Raw genomic sequence first — 21,668 nt, 5'->3', positions numbered from 1 at the left:
CCGGCAATAGGAATTACATATTATTTTGAGCTTAAACAGAACAAAAACCTCCCACAACTCACTGTGTTGAATAAAAGCCCTTTATCCAGGAGTCAGGAGCTCCTTTGGAGGGCTAGAAAGCAACTCAGACCAGTCAGTTTGCTTTTCTTGTCTTAACTTCCTTCAGTGTCGCAAGTTAATTAAAAAGAGGCGGCCATTGTGGTTCAATAGACTCTCTCAGTGCCATTGTCTGGTACACGTAGAAGAACAAGAAAGACACACTCACATCCGCTGAGGCCCCAGCCATCTGCCACCAGGCACGTCTGTCAACACGCTCCATTCTTCCCAGGAGGAAACTTATGGTGACCATTCATGCAACCACAGGAGGAGGGCTTTACTGGTTGAAAGTTGCATTTTGGAGGAAGGATTATTGTCAGAACTCTGAGGAAAGCGGTGGTGGTACTATAGAGCCGGATTTTCGCATGGCGACCACAAATAAAGCCTTTAGCAAACAGTTACTGGAGGACCGCCACATCAAGTGAGGTCACTCATCCGTCCCTTTGTCCAGATCCTGCAGGATCAGCTTGGCTTCCTTGCTGTTTCCTTTGCTCTTCTTTTATTGTCTGTGCTGGGGAACCCTCAAAGGAAAACATGGTGACCTGTACTAGATTTATACGTTTGTAATATTTAATATAGTCTGGGAGATAAGCAGTTGTATGATTTTGGAAAACCAGTATAATGGCTTAATGAATCACAGGGGAAAACGTCGGTACTCTCAGTCTTTTACCATGCCGGTAGACGCTCCGGCTAGGCATCACACATTTCCAAGAAACCTAGAATCCAAGATTGAAACCTAGATTGAAAATGTTTATAAATCTTCATAAACTATATGGATTAAGTCATTTTGTATCCAATTTGCATTAATTAACAAAAACTCAATAAGATCCTTGACTGAGGAGTTGTCGGCAAGTCTTACCCTTCCAATGGCTTCATAAGCCTACAATTTTTGTAGTCGATTCAGCTACGGTGAATGATAGGTCTGATGGAGGGATCATAAACCTACAATTTGTGTAGTGACTCAGTAACGGTGAATGATAGTTGTGATAGAGTAATCATAAACCTACTATTTGCATAGTTGATTCAGCTATGGTGAATGATAGTTCTGATGAAGGCACCATACTCCTCCAATTTGGGTAGTTGATTCAGCTATGGTGAATGATAGTTCTAATATGAGGGATCATAAACCCACAACTTCTGTAGTCGATTCAGCTACGGTCCATGATAATTCTGATGGAGGGATCATAAACCTACAATGTGTGTAGTTGATTCAGCTACGGTGAATGATAGTTCTGCTAAGAGGGAGCATAAACCTACAATTTGTCTAGTCAATTCGGCTACGGAGAATGATAATTCTGATGGATTCTGATGGAGGGATCATAAACCTACAATGTGTGTAGTTGATTCAGCTAAGGGGAATGATAATTCTGATAAGAGGGAGCATAAACCTACAATGTGTGTAGTCTATTCAGCTACAGGGAATGATAGTTCTGATGGAGGGATCATAAACCTACAATTTGTGCAGTCATTTCAGCTACGGGGAATGAAAGTTGTGATGAAGGCACCATAATCCTACAATGTGTGCAATTAATCCAGCTATGGTGAATGATAGTTCTAACATGGGGGATCTTAAACCTACAATGTGTGTAGTCGATTCAGCTACGGTAAATGATCATTCTGATAAGAGGGAGCATAAACCTACAATTTGTGTAGTTGAGTCAGCAGCGTTGAATGATAGTTCTGAAAGAGGGATCAAAAACCTACAATTTGTGTATTCGAGTGACTGCAGGTTGTGCACACCACATCTGTATGGCTTCTTCTGGCGCCCCGAGAGATGGCTCGTTTAATTTGAAAAGGCCACTTTCAGATAAGCTCTCCACTATGCCACCTCACGAGCCTGGCAGAGAGATCTTGCCTTGTAAGCTGACATGGCTCAGGTGTAGATCCCACTGCCCTCGAGCCATCCTCGGCTCTCACACCATCTCCCACGGTTGTCCGGCCTCTGCCCCCTTGTGCTGCACACGGTGGGATTTACTGGAACTTCGGAAATCTGACAATGATGGCATGGATGCAAAAATGGCAGATTTAATGAAAAAAACTCTTGGGTGAAAGGAAGTGATACTCCCACCCCGCCGCATTTTGGCCAATCTCATAAATCGTAAAATGTTTTACACAGAGACAGTGTCCATAAGAGCTGTCCTCTCCTGTTAACAGGACTCTGCACAATACTCCAGGGCACACTGCTGCGATGGTAATATTACTGGTAAATTTTGATTATCTCTTCTATGTACATTCTTTCCCATTTTCCACCCTTCTTCCTCTCTTTCTGCCTCTCTTTCACTTTATCTCTGTCTCTCTTACCTTCCATTTCTCCCACACTTCTCTTCACTCTCTCTCCTTCCCATTTCTCCCTCCTCTCTCCCATTTTTGGTCACTCACTGCTGTACTGAAGGTACGACTTTCTGTCAGCTTCTTGCTGTGACGGGTTGTGATTCTTACTGTCTCTTGAGAGCTGTTCACAGCATCACCCCTGGGGACAGCTATGCGTCACCCGCCATGTCCCTTCCTGCTCACGTCTCACAGCTCATTCACTGCTGTTCTTGCGATGGACACTAGGTGTCACTGTTACTACTCAGCTTTACAGCCTTCGAATTGGCCTCGTTTGGAAAATGAGAATCGTGCACTGCACTTTTGTTTATGAACTTTACATTGCCTTCCCTATGGAACTATGAGAGTCTACCCTGCTCATCAGTTGCACACTTTATTGCTTTTGGCACTTCCATCTGGACCTATGACATGATATGCTTTCCTGACCCTGGTTTATGGGTTTAAAGGGTCTGAGAACATTCAGGCAACATTCACACACCTGTGGACTACTTTCGAAGTGCCAAATGTGACACCTATAGAGAACCTGCAGGCATGCGTTCTGGTGTAGAAATTAAGGTAGCAATTAAGGTCATAGGACCTGGCACCCAAAGCTGGATGTGGCTTAACGGCTAGAACCGCCGCCCTTGAAGCTGGGGACCAGGTTCAAGTCTGGCGGTCGGTCCAAACATCCTGTGATTCTGGGCAACTCACTTAATCTCCCCGGTCGAGTTCAAGCTATATAAAATGGCAAAAAAAGAAAAACGAAGAAAAAAAAAGAGGACAGGAGTTACTACAAGACCTTGTAAGTGGGAGGGAATGCTGCTGGACCTTCACGACGCCAGGAACATTCACCCAACCCCCACTAGACCTTTGCTTTGTCTGAATCATTAGGTAGAAGTTGAGCATGGTCGATGCCTGACTCGGATGGGTGTCTTGCATCTATTGATCTGCCTGTAATCAGCATAAAATTGGCTCCAGGCCCACAGATTGCAATTTGGGCGGGAAATGAAAACGTGTAAAAAAGAGAGAGGGCAAAACAACTGTGCAGGACCTGCCTAGCATCCTCTGTGCATGGAGAATCGGGGCTCTAAGCTCCAATATCTTGGATAAAGTAGCAAGAAAGAAATGTATGAGGAGGAGACAGACACTCTCTGTATATACAGCTAAATGGCATATTTGTGTCTAAGGTGCACTTGCAGTGGCATAGCTCCTTGATGTGGTCTCTTAGGCACTTTGCAACTTACCCCTGAGGTTATTTTGAAGGTTTTTCTGGGGGTTTGTGTTCTGGAAGGGGTTGGTCATACCCCTTTTTTCTTGACTAATAGCTCTGGAATAATTTTATCTGAAGTAGGACACCATGTCTGTGGCACAGCTGTTCATCTGAACGCTGATCGAGAGAATGTAGATGTCAACAAGGGTATCATGAGTGGGCGATGACTGTGCTAGCTACTTCCAAAGACGCCACACGGAGCAGGTCAACCTGGAAACCTTCATGTCCAGCGTGGTCACTGGGTGCTGTGAGCCCCAAAGAGCTCCTTCCCTGCCCCCCTTCTTTAATGTTGGCATCCAGTCCCTCTCGGGATCATCAGAGAGGATGACTTTGATTCATCTCAAACTTGGGTTCCAGAACAGCATGCTGAGTGGCGTAAAGCGCTCCAATTCCTCGTCATGGGTAGTAAGCGCTATATAAATGCAATTACAATTACAATTTCCCGATGTTTGCTGATGATATCCAGATGGACACTGTCGTGGGGAGATCAACAGACCCATGGGGGCCTGCTGGACATTTACACCTGGAGGTGAGGAAGCAATCATGCTTTCAGAGTGGTACAAGCAGAAGTAAGTGCACACGATGGGGGTGGGCTTGTGGACTACAATCCCTGTGCCTTTAAATAGACCGGGGGCCTGGGATCACCCCCAATAACTCCAGTAATGTGGTCATGGCTTGATTGTGATTTGTCCTATAAGGAACAGTTTACCGAAGTGGTCTTCACAGTCAGCTATCACCTTACGCTTTGCAAGGAGATCCCCTCCCATCTTGGAGACACTGCGTAGGACATCACCAGTAATAATGGTATGGTCGAGTCTGGGCTACTCCAACTCTCTGCATACTAGTCTCCCAATGAACTTGATCAGAAAAATGCAAATAGTAAAAAACAGAGCAGTCATAACCAATTTGATACAGAAGGCAAGAAGCAGCGATATGGCCAGTCTGACAACAGTTACCAATTTATTGCTCCTAGCTCAAAAACCCCTTTTCGGTATTGGATCCAGGCATTTCCAAGATGGCCTCCCTCATCCTCTGTGCCAAAGGTAGACCCTAGGATCATAAAAAAAATCCCAGCTGCAGCTTATTCAAGAGAGCAGGCTGCAAAACATTTCCCCCATTAAACTGAAAGGCAAGAAATATCACCTTAGTTCAGGAAGAGGGTACAGATATAAGTAGTTTGACAGGAACGTGTTTAGTTAACACAACTACCATAATAAGTCAAGTACACCTTCTCTAGTGATGTACACCCCTGTGTGAGCATCAGCAGAACTTAACGATGCTCGCTGCTTGCATAAGGCGTGACCCCAGCAGTAGGATCAAGAAAGGGTGCAGGTAGCTGAACAGTGGCGGTGCTAGTGACAGGTCCCTGCAAACACAGTAAGTCAAAGCAGCCCTAAATTGGACAAAGTATGAGGTTTTGTTTTGGCCTGTTGTAAGTTGTGATTCACCCATCCCTATTACTTTTAGTTGATTCAAAGACGTGTGGTCAGCCTTAACCACACTTGCTGCACAAACCCATGGAATGTGGTTCAATAGTGATTTTCCAACAGGAGGTATTTTTACGGAATTGACCAAGGGCGCCAATCATCACCTGAGCTTAGTGGGGTGTGGGGTGTGTTGACTACCTAGGAACAACCCACAGACTGTCTGTTCAAGAGCAAATGTTGTGCCCAGATGGGGCTATCCACATTTATTGTATATCAGTCTACCTGTTTTTTCAATTTGCCAGGACATTTTGAGGTGGGGGACCAGGAGACAGAGTACCACCGTATTAGGAGCAACTCTATTGAAAGCCAGCCACCAAATGCGTACCGGTCAATATATTGTCGCTCACTCAACCAATGACAGTGGAAAGAGCTGAACTAGAGCAGACATTCATGTTGTATCATTCCTCCCCTCCATGAGGCCACACTCACTTAACCAGAACTTCAAGGTTTCAAATTGAAAGTTAGCGGTAATAACTTTACGGGCACCTGGATGCGATAATCTACTGTCGGCTTCCATCTGTTCCCTTCTGCACATTGGTCTTGCGCTTTGAGATGGACGAGTGCACACAGAGTGGTTTGGAAATGGGTCCTAACATGGCTAATGGGGCTGATGGTGTTCAGAGCAAGAGCTGAAATGGACCGCATTTGGCTGCTCTGTAGTTTTTGCTATGCACCATATATATTAATTCACTACCTGTTCCAATGGCAATGCTGTCAGCTCTGGAACAGGCGGACTGTAGGTCTAAACTGTGCTTCCCCGCTTGACCGCACTGTGTAACCCTCGGCGTATCTCTTACAGCGCATGAGTTTCAATATCTACCAAAATTTAAAATGTTTTGAAACAAAATGGCAATATCGAGAAGTGTATCAGAAGAAGGTCTTCTTTAAAGTGAGTTTCCAAGACTCTTGAGTGTTCTGCATATAAAGCAAAGGTTGCTTTATAGGAATGCTTTGCTGCAGCCGGTCATATGAAAGAGTGTTTCAAATGTAAATCCACCACTGTTGATGGTCTATATGCAGAAAAAGGATCTGGAGCCTGAATTGCTAGCTAGCTGCTGCATCCATTGCACCGAAGTGCACAAACCGTGGTCTGCAAAGAAAAGAAAATAGCTCCCAGGTCCGCTGCGCGTGCTGCTCTGCGGCATTCCAGAGAGGATTCCAGAATTTGGGAAGCCTGGCTAGCCTTAGTCCGACGGCGCTTTGAAATTGAAGAAGATCCAATGAAAACGATCCCCTCAGTTGCATTCCTACTGGCTGATTCTCTTTCTGGAGGTGTTAGAGATGAAAATGACTGGAGAAGAAAAAGAGCAGCTCCTGGGGCACTATTTACTTCTCTTCAAGAATCGAAGCCTTGACCATAGAGAGTACATCACCGAGGCCAGAGGATCGCTTCACTGACTCTCGAGACAGAATCTTATTTAAATTAGGATCCAGGATGGATAAATGCTTGGACAATATGGTCCAAAATCATTTCATCACCTGTATCTCGCCTCCTAACAAACCCCTTTCAGAATCAAGCGCCTTTTCCCAATCAGGCATAAGTTTAAATTGCGGCCGAGCTTTTCCTGTCCTGAGACCCACATTGTGGAACTCCTGGCCCTACCCTGTCAAGCTGTCCCCGAGTTACATCAATTGTTTTTAAAGCTCTAAAGACACACCTCTTTGAAGGTGACATCAATGACCTGGAGGGTGGGCGAGGGGGAAGAGACCCCCTCCCCGAGGGTACTGAGCGCATTATAAATGTTACCCATATTAAGAGGTTAGGTTTGAAGACCTGTGAATGAATGACTGATGTTTGACATCTACAAGGCACCACACTCACCCATTGGTTGAACGTACATCACCGCAACAGCTTTACCCAATCATTGAAGAAAGATTGCAGGAATTTTTTTCTTTCCTGCAATCAGCAGTGCATCCAGTGAGTTTGGACTGTCTCAAGACAATATCCCTAGCTTAGGCCAAGTTAAAGTCAATATTTGGAGGCCTGGATAGCTGCACGACAAGAGCCCCGCATAGTACAATTCAAAACACATCACTCAGTACCCAATGAGCAGCATTGGTCTATTTAGAACACACCGGCTAGAATATCCTTCTAATCTAGGCATTTGCATTGCACTTCCTGGGGGTGTTGGACATTTTGTGGGTTTTATCGCAAACAAGCGAGCAAGTTGGAGCCAGAAAAGGCGTGTTTTATCCAGGATTTTACATTGTGGATTAGAAACTGTACTAAGGGCTCCATGCTGCTGCTTCCAAAGTCAAAGATGGACCTGGTAAAGCATATTTGCATCCAAGCTGCCTGGCAGCCTTGAGTTTCAGCTACCCCTTACAAACCACCCCTGTTCTTAGGTGTCAGATCTCAGCAGATGAACCTCATGAGAGAGCTCCTTCCGCCTCCTTGACTTTTTGCATATTTTCTGTCTGCCACTTTTTCAGATGGGCCAAGTCCTCTGCTTCAAGCTAGGTCCCACAAGGGCTCTGCATCTGATTTCTTTGATGTGCCCCATGGTACTCCCTTTTGCTAAAGCTTCCCACTCCCCAGCGCACCCCTGGCAACAAGTCTTCATCAATGCTTTTTGTGATTCCAATAAATATATAGTTTGAGATAGTAAAACATAACAGTCAAAATCATAAATCTACAACAGTAAATTACTCCTGCACACTGGTGCAAATTACAAATGTTCTCAATTCACAAATGTTCACAGTAGTACTCCTAGGGCCGTCTTACGGTGACTGCACATTTTCATTTTTGTTTACACTGGGCGCACCTTTAAAAAGGTGCACCCAGTGCAAACCATGCAAATTCACCCTATTACTATGAATGTGCTGACACGCTGACACCAGGGCAGAAGCGAACTCGCACTGGCCTAGGGGCAGCGCATTCCTGTGAAAACTGGAACGGCTGATTTACAGCTGCTCTGTGTTTTCAAAGTGCAGGCGGCAACCCGCCTGCACTTTTAAAGGGGATTAGAGATCCCCTTGAAGGCGGGTGCAATAGTCCATAGGACCCATTCCCCCCCCCCTCCAAAGGGCTGCTCTCAGGGGACGCACTCACCACCTTTTAGATGGCGCACGGCCAGAGTGCCTATTGAGGGGTCTTTGCCTCTGCACCCCCATGCAAATGAGGGAACGTTCCCTCAAGATAGCGCTGGCGGTGTTACATAATGGGCCGCACAAGGGTCTGTGGCACCTTCTGTAATACCAAAGTGCCATGGGGGTGCGCAAAGTGGGTGCAAACGCCCGTTGCGCCCCTGGGGCACTTTATGTAGTACGGCCCCTGGAATGCTGTGACACTCGCATCAGTGCAGTCGTACTACTTTGAATGCCGTACAGCATTTTGTCGGCATGGCTGAAAGGCAACCTCCCCAATTCCAATTTGTTTTGCAGTTTTTTTCATGACTGGGAAAACATTTATCCCTGTGGAGAAAGCCACTCAAAAGGGATTTTCTTCAGCCTTTCGCAGATGCAAAATTCCCTACCACTTCCAAGATGGGGAAAGGCCAGAAAGGAGCCTGTAAAAACTTATAAAAGTACAGGGTTGTGCATGTTGTAAAACCATGTCTTGGTCCACAAACTCACCAACTCTAGTGTGGGCCATGGTTCTGCATAACTGTATTTTCAGTTTTAGCATACAGTTACCTGGGAGTAAATGTAATTACACCTGCCAGGTCACCACGCGCACACTCACACAAGCGCGCACGCACACATACACACACACACACACACACACACACCACACACATACACACACACACACACTCTCTTTCAGTCTCACTGTCTTTCTGTATGCCTCTTCCTCTCTCTCTCTCCCTCTCTCTAATATCCTGTCCCTCCCCACCCCCCGCTGTGGCGCAGTGTGTTGGCACAGGAACTAATTACCGGTCCAATTCCGCCCTGCCTCCCTGCAGCACATTGGGTCGCTGCGATTTATGGGCGCCAGTGTTGGCATCCACTTCCTTCCTCCTTGTTATGAGCCCACCTCGTCCCTCGTTAGCGATTCCCCGTGTGAGCGGGACCAGGCAAGGAGTGCGGTTCTAGCGTGTCCATTACTGAGGCATAATTAGCTATGGTAATGAGCTCGCAGACTTCTGTGAAGAAAACAGTGAGAGAAAGCAACAAAGAGGCGCCTGTCTGCCAAGAGTCTCGAAAAGTAGCCAGATAAACTTAATTGAGATTGGAACTAGATGAAAATTTGCAATAAATAGCAAATACCACCCCCTTAATATTTGTGACTGGGCAGATTACTAATGTAATTCCAATCCCAGAATATTTTAGAAAAGTGCATGCTTGGGTCTTATGGATAACCTCCAGGTATGCTATGGATGCGCTCTTGCTTGAGCCTAGAAGGGAGTCGAAACCGTGGCGTCCAAAGTGGGTTCAGATGTAGGGATATCAGGTGACTCCATGTCACTGGTATACCTCCTTTCAAGCCCGTGGCTTTAATTATCAAAAGGGAATTCCAAAGAATGAGACAGAGTGATGTACTGCAGAGTCACTAATGTACAAGTTGTGCAAAGTGTGGGAGCATAGCCCTCTTATAAACTGGCTCCCTTCAGGTCACTAAATCGTGATCTTACAATCTTTTAACTGATTCCAGGATGCAACATAATTGATGACTCAATTAAAGGAACATTTACAAAATTCATCTCTTGCCCCCACCAGCTAATGCAGCAGTACCTCCCGGGGAATTCTCCTGCGGCAATGCTGTGCACGGTGGATCACGCAGGTGTATTGAACCAAGCACACATTTTAGTCTTTGCAATATTTTAAGGAACAGTGGCAACATTTCCTATCATGACCTTAAGCGGTTCACCAACATTGGTTAATTTTTTTAATTAGCTTAAATGTTTTCAAATGGTACTCCCCAATTTATCCTGTGGTCAAGTATCCACAATGCGATCATCTCAATCATACTGAAAGTTATTTTTTTCAAAAAGACTTCAGACTAGTTCAGAGGACATCTTGCCTTCTTTGCATGAAATAGTTTCTTGCCTTTTCCTATTTCAAGCAAGGCATTTGTTTACCTTTTAACGTAAGTTTTTCCACATAACTGACCTGAAGAAGGTGGCCACCACTGATTTAGTGGGCTGAAACATCATCATCATTCCCTGGTTTGATGGAAATTGAAGATCATGTCATAATTGATGTGTTGGTTGCTTATGTAAGTGCTTACAAAGGATATTACCAGTTTATAATACTAGTGCCACATTCTTTTTATAGGTGTAACAGTGTTGTTAACGGAAGACATTTTACTTGTTTATGCTGCCTTGGATACTCTCAGTTTCACTGTATTATTCCTACTGTGTTTTGATGGTTACATTATTTTAAGAAAATAAATATATATTTTTGACAGCGTTGAACAATGATTTGTAGGTGCAGTTCCTTGGTTGCTTTCCGGCACTAGAATATAGGCACGACAAGCATTGAAATGGCTGTATACCATACTACTTTACCATAGGTGCTTTACATGTTTTGGTTACTCCATTTGAAATTGAGGATGGATCAGGATACTCTGAAAGTGTTAGTCTTGCTTTCATTAGGTAAATTCAGCTAAGAACTTCCAGGGACCTGTTTTGTGGGTCCTGTTTCTTCTGTGTTGTTCCAGGTATGGATTTTGACTGGCGGCACATTCCATGTCATCCTGGGTTCCTTCCACAAATGTTAGGAATCCTTTGGCCCTCAGAGCAGCCTGGGTTGCTGAATAGGTCGGTATCGGGGCTGGTGCTAACAATCTAAATATTAATTATAGCTTCTGTCCTTCCCATTCTCAGAAATCCCTGCGGTGGGTATTGAATAGACTATGCCCTGATATATCTACACTGACTTGCAGCCCTGCCTACCCTTTCCGTTAAAACTTTGCATGCTAGCTGCTGGTTGGTCTTGGAGACTTCATGGTAGTTCATTGGGTGTTATCTGCTCCTTGGTCATGGAGACTTCATGGTAGTTCTTGGATTGCTGGTTGGTCTTGGAGACTTCATGGTTGTTCATGGGGTGCTGGTTAGTCTTGCGGACTTCACGGTAGTTCATGGGGTGCTGGCTGCTCCTTGGTCATGGAGACTTCTTGGTAGTTCATGGGGTGCTGGCTGCTCCTTGATCATGGAGACTTCTTGGTAGTTCATGGGGTGCTGACTGCTCCTTGGTCATGGAGACTTCATGGTAGTCATGGGGTGATGATTGCCCTTTAGTCTTGGGGACTTCATGGTAGTTCATAGGGTGCTGGTTGCTGGTCAGTCCAGGGGACTTCAGGGTAACTCTTGAGATGCTGCTTGCTGGTTCGTCTTGGAGACCTCCTGGTAGTTCATGGTGTGGTGGTTGATTTTGGAGTCCTCATGATAGTTCATGGGGTGCTGGTTGCTGGTTGGACTTGGAGTCCTCATGGTAGTTCATGGGGTGGTGGCTGTTGGTTGGTCTTGGAGACTTCATTGTAGTTCATGGGGTGCTGGTTAGTCTTGAGGACTTCATGGTAGTTCATGGGGTGGTGGTTAGTCTTGCGGGCTTTAGGATAGTTCATAGGATGGTAGCTGCTCCTTGGTCATGGAGACTTCATGGTAATTCATGGGGTTTTGATTGCCGTTTAGTCTTGGGAACTTTATGGTAGCTCATAGGGTGCTGGTTGCTGGTTAGTCTTGGGGACCTCAAGGTAACTATTGAGATGCTGCTTGCTGGTTCCTCTTGGAGACCTCATGGTAGTTCATGGTGTGGTGGTTAATCTTTGTAGTCCTCATGGTAGTTCATGGGGTGCTGGTTGCTGGCTGGTCTTGGAGACCTCATGGTAGTTCATGGGGTGGTGGCTGTTGGTTGGTCTTGGAGACTTCATTGTAGTTCATGGGGTGCTGGTTAGTCTTGGGGACTTCATGGTAGTTCATGGGGTGGTGGTTAGTCTTGGGGACTTTAGGATGGTTCATGGGATGGTAGCTGCTCCTTGGTCATGGAGACTTCATGGTAGTTCATGGGGTGCTGATTGCTGGTTAGTCTTGGGGACTTCATGGTAGTTCATAGGATGCTGGTTGCTGGTTAGTCTTGGGGACTTCATGGTAGTTCATAGGGTGCTGGTTACTGGCTGGTCTTGAAGACCTCATGGTAGTTCATTGGGTGGAGGTTGGTCTTGTAGACTTCATGGTAGTTCATGGGGTGCTGGTTGGTCTTGGAGAATTCATGGTAGTTCATGGGGTGGCTGACTGCTCCTTGGTCATGGAGAATTCATGGTAGTTCGTAGGGTGCTGGTTGCTGGCTGGTCTTGGAGACCTCATGGCAGTTCATGGGGTGGTTGTTGGTCTTGGAGACTTCATGATACTTCATGGGGTGCTGGTTGGTCTTGGAGACTTCTTGGTAGGTCATTGGGTGCTGACTGCTCCATGGTCATGGGGACTTCATGGTAGTTCATGGGATGCTGGTTGCTGGTTAGTCTTGGGGACTTGATGGTAGTTCATAGGGTACTTTTTGCTGGTTAGTCTTGGGGACCTCATGGTAGTTCATGGGGTGCTGGTTAGTCTTGGGAACTTGATGGTAGTGTATAGGGTTCTTGTTGCTGGCTGGTCTTGGGAGACTTCATAGTAGTTCATGGGGTGGTGGTTGGTCATAGAGACTTCATGGTAGTTTATGGGGAACTGGTTAGTCTTGGGGATGTCATGGTAGTTCATGGGGTGCTGGTTGGACTTGGAGACTTCATGGTAGTTCACAGGGTGCTGGTTGGTCTTGGAGACTACATGGTAGTTAATTGGGGACTGGTTGGTCTTGAAGACTTCATGGTAGTTCATCGGGTGATAGCTTTTCCTTGGTCATGGAGACCTCATGGTTGTTCATGGGGTACTGGTTGGTCTTGGAGACCTCATGGTAGCTCATGTGGTGCGGTTGGTCTTGGAAACTTCATGGTAGTTCATGGGGTGTAGGCTGCTGGTTGTTCTTGGAGACTTCATGGTAGTTCGTGGGGTGCTGGTTGTTCTTGGAGACTTCATATTAGTTCATTGGGTGCTGCTGTGTGAGTGCTGGTTGAGGAAATGTAAGTCATAATGCATTGCATTTTGCATGGTTACTGTTGGGACCCAGAAGACAAAGGGGACAGTTTCCATGATAAAAGTCTATGGAGTGTATGTTTATAACATGGACCACAGAAGGCCAAAAAGCTGCCTCCTTCCGATCTTTCATGTGTAGTATGACAGAGTCGAAAGCAGCAGAGAGGATATATCATACACAGCATAAACATACACAGCGCTGTTAATACACAGCCCTGCTGAGATTTCAGAGGCTCTCTGCAATTGCCAAATCCCAACAAAGCGACTTGTTCTGAATGGGACCGCCATTCTGGAATGGTAATGTCCCCATTGGAGCATTAGTCCTTGTGAGTAGCCTTGCATCACACTGACCAACAGAAGCAATAATCATAGACTTTTTGACTTTACGGCTTCGGTCACCACGCACACCTACTGTCACAATTATAGTTAGCTTATTAAACAATATGCACATTTTACACTTTCAGGAAGTAATTACCATATGTTTCGCATGTGCTCCAATCCTGAATTGATTCATTCCAACAAGGGGATGTGACTGACTGTGGAGCCCGGACACCAGAGCTCAAATCCTGTCCTCTAGGCTTGGATGGCTTTTGTGAACCTGGGTCAATCACTTTATCTCCCTTTATCTCCCCCTCTTAAAAATGTGCAAGCACTTGGAAATGGTCCTAACATCTCTTTTCAACACCTGCATTAGTACATATTCTAATTATTACCGTGAAACAAAGTTATATTTTAGAAACCACTTGAATATTTAGAGCTCTTCGCTTCCGTCATCAATATGTCGTCAAAAATCATTGTTAAATCATTAGAAATGTTCGCTAATCTTCATAAAGGTAATCACCTCACAGTGGGAAAGGTTAAGGATTGCAGTCTCTATCGTAAAAACTATTTTCCTTATATATTTTGGAAATATATTGGAAAGTCTGTAAAGGTTAATGAGCTGTACTGTTAATACTTGCATGCAAAGCCGCATAACAATAAGTAGATCTAATGTTAGGGAATGAAAGATGGATATTGTAAAATACAATTGTAATTTTCCCTAGACACCTCTTTAGCAGCACAGGTGAAATGCACTTGAATAGATGGCTGCCAAATTTACAAAGCTGATTATGTAGTTTATCCTGATTTAGACAGTTGTCAGACTTAACAGTGAGCATGTTCTATGATCTGGGTTAAAAGCAGTAGTAAACATAAAGTCATTTGTATTGAGGAAAAGCAACAGATTAGCTGAGATTCTTAATGGTGATGAAAATGGCTGTAGATAAAATACTCAACATTTACATTTGCAGTTTTTGAACCATGAATTTATGGATCATGCAAGAGCTTCCGAATAACTATACCTGTTGAGAAAAGTGTATCGGAACATTGAAACAGTAATTTCACTAATGATCCAATTTTTCCTGGAAACATACCTGATAGGATCTGACATTAAATTCTTTGGCACAGTAATTGATTCCATTCCATGAGCATCGGGGTCCTTAGATGGAAAGAAATAAGTGAAAGTGATGGCAGCCAACAGGATAATTTAATGCAGGTTAATTAGTCGGAATATGCACACAGATGGAGATGTGCAGTCTAGTCATCTCATGCCCTTTAAATCCCCGCAACAGTAATGCTGATTTTAATGCCATGAGTCGGATGTGGGTGTGCGTGTGTCAGGCGAGGTATGAATCGTGGTTTGGATCGTTTACTTTTGCAATTGCCAATTGCATCCCACCTTCCATGTGTGGTAGGTGCCCGTACCTGTGAATTGCTGCCAATAGAGTGTAAGGGAGTGTATGGGATCTCGGTTGGATACGACACACAGTTCTCTGCCCGGCACAATTGAAGGGAAAACCTGAGAAGTGAGACTACTTATTCAGTTATATCACCATTTACCAATACCATAACCATAGCATTGTTGTATACATTTGCAGCAATACTAAATTAATGATAAGCCAAATTGGTGTTGACCAGGAATCTTGGATGAATGTAAGGAGTTGGAATTCCCTCTGATCTGAATGGTTATAATATGTGAAAATTTGTAGAGTGCATGAAAGCTCCAATGGAGTAGAAAATAATGGTGGAGTCTAGTTGTGTACACACTGAAAGAAGATGGCGTCCAACCCTTGGGTCTGGAACAAAACAACCTTGAGCTCCCCAATGTCAACTCCTTATCTTCTAATAGAGTCATTACAAAATGGCGGCCACCGTGTTGAAAGGAAACAAAGTTAGAACATCATGAATTTACTGCTATCTACCAGATCAGACAAAGACCTCTTGAAGCACCTAAACCTCTTACTCCACAAATGCATATTATTGACCCCTTTAACTTCACCAGCTTTCAAAATGCACCAAACATGCACATTGGGCAGGAAAGAGAGTGTTGGGTGATTACACAAACTTACATACTTCTCCCACCTTTTAATGCAGGAGGACCGGGACCCAAAATTGCTTCCAGCACGCTCTGGTAAATCAGATTTATCGCAGCCTTAAATCAAAAATTAAAATGGCTAATTTAAAGTCAGTTTCAGTGGCCAGTATTTATAAGATTGTAGTTCCATTCAACCTGCAGGGCCTTGATATACGGCATGTGAGGCTGGAATAATGCACGTTGCAGTTGGATATTACCAGTATGCTGCCATGAATACATTGAATTGGGTTATAGTAACACCTGTCATTTACAGTATTGTTAAATTACAAGTTATGTGGTAGCAAGAGCTATTTATACATAATTTAATGTGATTATAATATTATTATTTCAGAAGATTCAAATAGCAACCTGCAATATTGTGCTTATTACCAGGTTACCACTGGCTGTATCATTACCACACATGGTTAATACATTACTGCCAGTTATCTTCATGCAGAAAAATAATGTCCAAATATGGTGGTACTAACCACCAAAGACCAGATCAATTTCAGATGGACCTTAAATGGGGTATGCCTGTTAACCACTAGCTATCACTACAAGTATTGATTAGTTGTGGTCAACGGCAGTGATGTCTGTCTCCGCAGGATTTTATTCAGCTGCTGGAAAAGATGCTCATAGCAGGGATTCACGTGTCACACTTACATTCTGTTTTTAAGGTCTTTGTAAGCGCTACCAGTTGTATTTCATTACCATTGCAGTTGTAACTGCCATACCTGCTCAATGACCACTTGGATTACAAAGTGGTTATTTTGATTTTGGAGAAATGGACCTCAGTGGCATTTCTTCTGTAAAGGGGCCCTATTTTGAATAATGCTGTGGCAAAAGGTAGCCATCAGTAGGTACCAGGTAAGAAGAATAGGCGCCACGTTATCCAGGCAAATAGGACTCTCTACGATAGATGCCAATAGAGGCGCCATTCAATTTTTGCTTTTGAGTAATTCTCAAGCATTTATTGCACTTTAAAATCTAAATCGCTACTGATAATTCATGTTTCTTTTTATGCTCTTGTGGTTGATTGTGTTTGTTCTAAGACAGACCATGTTCATAGTAGTATACCCGCATATTGTTTTTATATGGCAATAAATCCTGGAGGTATTTTCATGGTTATGTTCCTCTGCTCTGGTGGTGTTTGGTGGTCACCCAACTTTGATGAGAAAGCTTCTTTCATAAAAACTGGGCTTTGATTATCTTTACCAAGGAGTTGGTTGTGGCCTCCTCCCATGGTAAAGTAAATCTTATTTGACATTGGTAGGTTACAATTTAAGAATGATTGATATCCTAAGGTACTTTTCCTTATTGTGGGAAGTGTCTTGTGCATTTTGATTAAACTCTACAGTTATCCGCACAGTGGGTTTAACTGGTTGACCTTCGCCGAGACAGAAGAGTGGAAACACACACATCAACTCCCATTGATAAAGATCCCTTTGTGATGCATACCCTCACATACACTCACAATTCAGTGACTTTAAATTGTGTCATCACAACCACAGGTCCTCGGTAGTGACTGGTAGGGAACCCTTTCTGTTAGAGCCATGTTGGATAAACATATGTTGTTACAATAGTACTGATGTCGGTTTCTGCCTTAGGTTAATTAAAGGCTCCTGTGGTACATGGATGTCAGACAGGCTTCAATTGCATTAGCTCATTGTTTTGAGTTTCCACAGGTCTAGTTGTTGAATGCTGTGTCCATCAATACCATGTGGGGCTAAAATTCCTGTGCATGTGTGGAGAGTTTTCCAATGAGTCATCAAAGAGACTTTGTGAAGGCAACCAATTGTAAATTGGTGCAAACATTTGTGAGATGGGTGCAGCAAGAAGTATAAGCTTATGCATGTTTTGGGTGCCATCACAGGATTTGACAGAGTTAGGCATTTTGAGAGTTCCTCTTTCCTGCTCCTTTTGGTATCAGGCTCAAGAGGCGTGATAGGACTCTGCTCTTTGCATGTGATGTGGCCTCTTGGCAGTCTGTTGATTCTGCACCTCCTCCAGGCAAGTATTGCAGTCTGCATTTTCATTGCTCATGGACAAAATGACCAAGTACACTGATATTTTTGGAACCCAGGTCACACACTATAATATTAGGGTCATATTTTCTCAGGGTGATGCACAATTCCTCCCCTCTTCTTTCACACGTCCCCGAAACAGAGATTTTTTTCTAGTAATGATATTTCAATTAGACAATTAAAACCCTTAGATGTCTTAAAAAGTGACTCTCTGTGATTCGAGTGCCGAGGCTTCACCTTCTCTTCTGAACCTGACAGGTGACCCGGCAGCGGAGGAGTGGTCCCCTTGGAGCGTCTGTTCTACCACCTGCGGGGAGGGCTGGCAAACCAGGACCCGGTTCTGCGTGTCGTCTTCATACAGCACCCAGTGCAGCGGCCCTCTCAGGGAGCAGAGGCAGTGCAACAACTCGGCCATCTGCCCAGGTTCGCAAGAAGCCTTCAGACCACCATTCAAATGAAGATTCCTCTTCCGTGTGTCCTGCAGGATCTCCCATTGTCCCCTTCAAGATGAGATCTTTCAGGATCCTACAAAATTTACAATGACAGTTTCAGGAGGCCAATAGGGGAGTACATGCATACTAGTTCCCATTTCAAGTAGGTTTAGTCTTTGGGTTTTTAGATGATATAATGAATCCCACATTTATAAATTGATATTAGAAAGCAAATTTATGAATACAGAGGTGATGATCCAAATTTACAAACTGCTCTGCCCTCTAGATCGAATAATCCACGTATAACAATTTAAGTTCTTGCAAAGTAATCCTTTTATGGTCATTCCAGGTTATCGTAGGTACCCCTTTGCCCCATTTAGTAACTAAAACTGGATTATGCCTTTTAAATCATATTGCCAGCTGCCATTATTGTTTGTTTGGTTATCCTATTTCCAAAAGAGGCTCAGTAAATGAACCAACATCCGACCAGTCAATCAGTCTGTCTACTGATCAGTGCATCAATAAATCAATCAATTAACTTTTCACTAATTTATTCAATCATTCAACCAACTAATAAAGCAAGTATCTAAGCACATCAATGAATCATTCAACCAGTAATTCATTCAACTAATCAATCTACTAACCGATCAAGCATGTCATCAGCCATTAAATTAGCAAAATAGTTGCACATCATCACTTACACCAAAGGGATCAACAAAATATTAAAGCAAGCACAGAAGGTAAAATGGCATAAAAGATGGAGGAATCAAAGAAAGTCAATGGTTGCTGATGGGGAAATGGAATACCATATTGCAGGAGGTGTATTCGAGAAAATTTACTTATCATACAAAATGCTGACAGATAGCGAAGCCGTCAGTTAACAGTTACTTGACAAGCATGTAATACTCAAAGAAGGGGCCTAGTTGTTCAGCATTTATAGTTGTATTTTATCAATACCAATGTTAAATATTTATTGGTGCCAAGTACTACTGAGGGGAATATTCATCAAGAATTGAACCACTGCAAAGTCACATAAGTGATGCAGACTTGCTATGGTATTTATTTTCCAGTGCAAAACCTTTTTGCGCTGTAAACTTGCCCTTTTGTATCGCAAATAGTGCTTTGTGCTACATGTGTAAAGAGGGAGTCGCATAAGTTGTACTTGGGGATTCCCAAGCTACCACCCATGATTTTCTACGCAAAGCCAGACCTACAAAGATTGTCAGACCTGCTTTTGTGAAATAAAATAATATTACTTTGAGGCAGGCCAAAGTCTAGCGAAGAGATTTGATTTTTCCTAGCATATCAAAGATTGCATGTGTCTTGTACCATAAAACACACATCCAATGTGGGAAATATTTTTCAAAATTGTCTAAGTATAGGATTTTGCACTAGACGGGTAAAGCAGCGCTTCAACTATGGTTGCTGCATTGTACTATTTCTTTGTAAATCTGCCGCTGAGGATGGGTGTGATGTGCTGTAACAGGCAATGCGGATCATTATGGGAGCACCTGTAGTTGGCCCTTACTGGACTCTTCAGTCCTTGTAGTAGCTTTGCCTACAGAGTGTCCCCATAGTGTATTTGTGTTTATACCAAGACGAGGGGGTCCAATATATTTCTTTAGAGGGGTGGATCCAATCGACATTTTCCGGACACCCGCATATATTTACATATCAACGATCTATCAAAAATCAAAATGTTTGCATATTCAGTGGTTGTCTTAACCCTTTGGCTGCTGCCGTCGGCCATTGGCCGATGGCAGCACTACCTCGCTGGTGCTGCCGTCGGCCAATGGCTGACGCCACCGCGCCCGTTTTTTAAAATGGCCGCACTGCCGCAAAAAAGCGGAAGCAGCCAACGGGTTAAACAACATCCAGACCTCCTGGCCTTATTTTAGACTCTCCTTCATTAGGACATATGTCAGTGAGCTTAGGTCAAGGCCTGGCAGCATTTCAGGAGTCCAAGACAGTAGTGGGTCCTTGCAGCAGTTGTTACATCAGATTACAGATAAAGAGTGTGAGATATCAGATACTGACACATGATGTCAGTTCACCACACTGAGTGATTGCACCTGAACCCCACCTTGCATGACCTACAAGTCTTTCTCACAGACCAGCCCAGGATTGTTACAATTGCCGCAACATTCGGAAAGTGATCTGAGAGACTGACACGTGCACCTGTTGAATATTGCTGACCTCCACATTGTGCGTATGGAGGAAGCGGTCTAGAAGAAATAAATATGTGGCACATAACACCTATAACAGAACAGACACAGTGGAACCCAAAATGGTGTTGTGAAGCAATCGATTCCTGCTATGGATTGTGCAAGAGTGTGTGTGTGATGTCAAGGATGAGTTTTGTACTGGAAAGATACCCTTCCAGTACAAAAGGCTATACCTTGACATCGTTTAGGAGTGTTCCCACTTTGTATGTGTGCTAAACAGTGCCGCACACATGTACAGTTAAAAATGTTTTCAGAAAACAAAACTTTCTCAACTGTTATGCCTACCTGAAGGATGTGTAAATTGTTGGCATAAATCCTGGTCGACCAATGTTAGATGGAAGGGATTTATGTCAAAACCTATGGATGCTTGCATGGGAACTGGCGTACCACCCATGTTACATCCCCCATGACACATAGTAGTGCAAAGCAGAGCAAAGGACTTCTTTGTGTAACTTTAGGCTAATTTCTAAATTGGGATTTACATTTGTAAGTAAATCTCAGTCCACCACTTTGACAGGGTTTGCTTCACTTTGGTGATGCAAATCCAGTGCAATTAGTTTGTATGTTTCCCCTAGAATGTTTTTGAACATGTGCAATAATCTCTCGCATATAGCATAACGCCAGGGACCAAGTTTCCATCACATACTAAAACTCTTCTCCTGCTCTTGAGTAATGGTACTGATCTATTCTCAAAATCTTATTCTGTTATAAAAATATAACACAAACATAGACAGGCATACACGCTTCTGTCAAATGTATCTGTGCAGAGATAGAACATTGATCTTGGTCTCAGGGCGTAAACTTTAATTACCAATGATCATCCCATAGAGATCTTTTATAGGTAATTTAAAGAATATTTGATCCAGCAACTAGATAGACTTTTGTAACAGTTACTGAGAAACCAAAGGGTTACAGTTCTGCCTTCACTTCATACATCATTCTCACAGTCCTTGAGTGGAGAAGGAGATTCCCTACCGTTTAGGAAATTTCCATAGATCTCTTGCGGCCTTTTGTAAAGTCTCCACGTGAGCGTACCAAGGGGCGATTATTGGATCCGAAGAGAGCAATGCTCATGGTGTTCTAAATATGTCCAATTCTGCCTTTAAATATCTTTAAACAAACATAATGCTGCAATTTTCAAACTAGACATTATTTATATATTGCATTGCCAGCCAGGCGGATCTTCTGCTATTTTACAGGGGATTTAAATGAAGGTTAAACATTTCCTCATATTACCAAACGACCTAAAAAACACATCCATACTATTGAGCAGAACATTTATCAGAACTTTCTAAAACCAAATAAAAAAGAGGTTCTCAATGATATGGGAGGACATGCTTTTAGCGAGAACATGACTATTATACCATTAGGACATAAATAATGCTGAAAGGCTGTCGGGAAAATCCCATAAATAAACTGGAACATAG

General features: G+C 43.6%; 1 protein-coding gene across 1 annotated transcript in view; it reads left to right on the top strand.

The window, feature by feature from the left end:
- ADGRB1 (adhesion G protein-coupled receptor B1) overlaps nucleotides 1–21,668 on the top strand; it is a 447,807-nt gene that overhangs the window by 197,947 nt on the left and 228,192 nt on the right. The window contains exon 6 of the mRNA XM_078686666.1: nucleotides 17,844–18,008. Within this exon, the coding sequence (XP_078542792.1) occupies nucleotides 17,844–18,008 (165 nt within the window). The remainder of the gene's footprint in view (nucleotides 1–17,843; nucleotides 18,009–21,668) is intronic.

The sequence above is a fragment of the Lissotriton helveticus genome, chromosome 4_1, assembly GCF_964261635.1.
Source record: "Lissotriton helveticus chromosome 4_1, aLisHel1.1, whole genome shotgun sequence".
NCBI lineage: Eukaryota > Metazoa > Chordata > Amphibia > Caudata > Salamandridae > Lissotriton > Lissotriton helveticus.
Note: the sequence above shows the minus strand (reverse complement) of the source record. Positions and strands in the feature narration are given on the sequence as shown.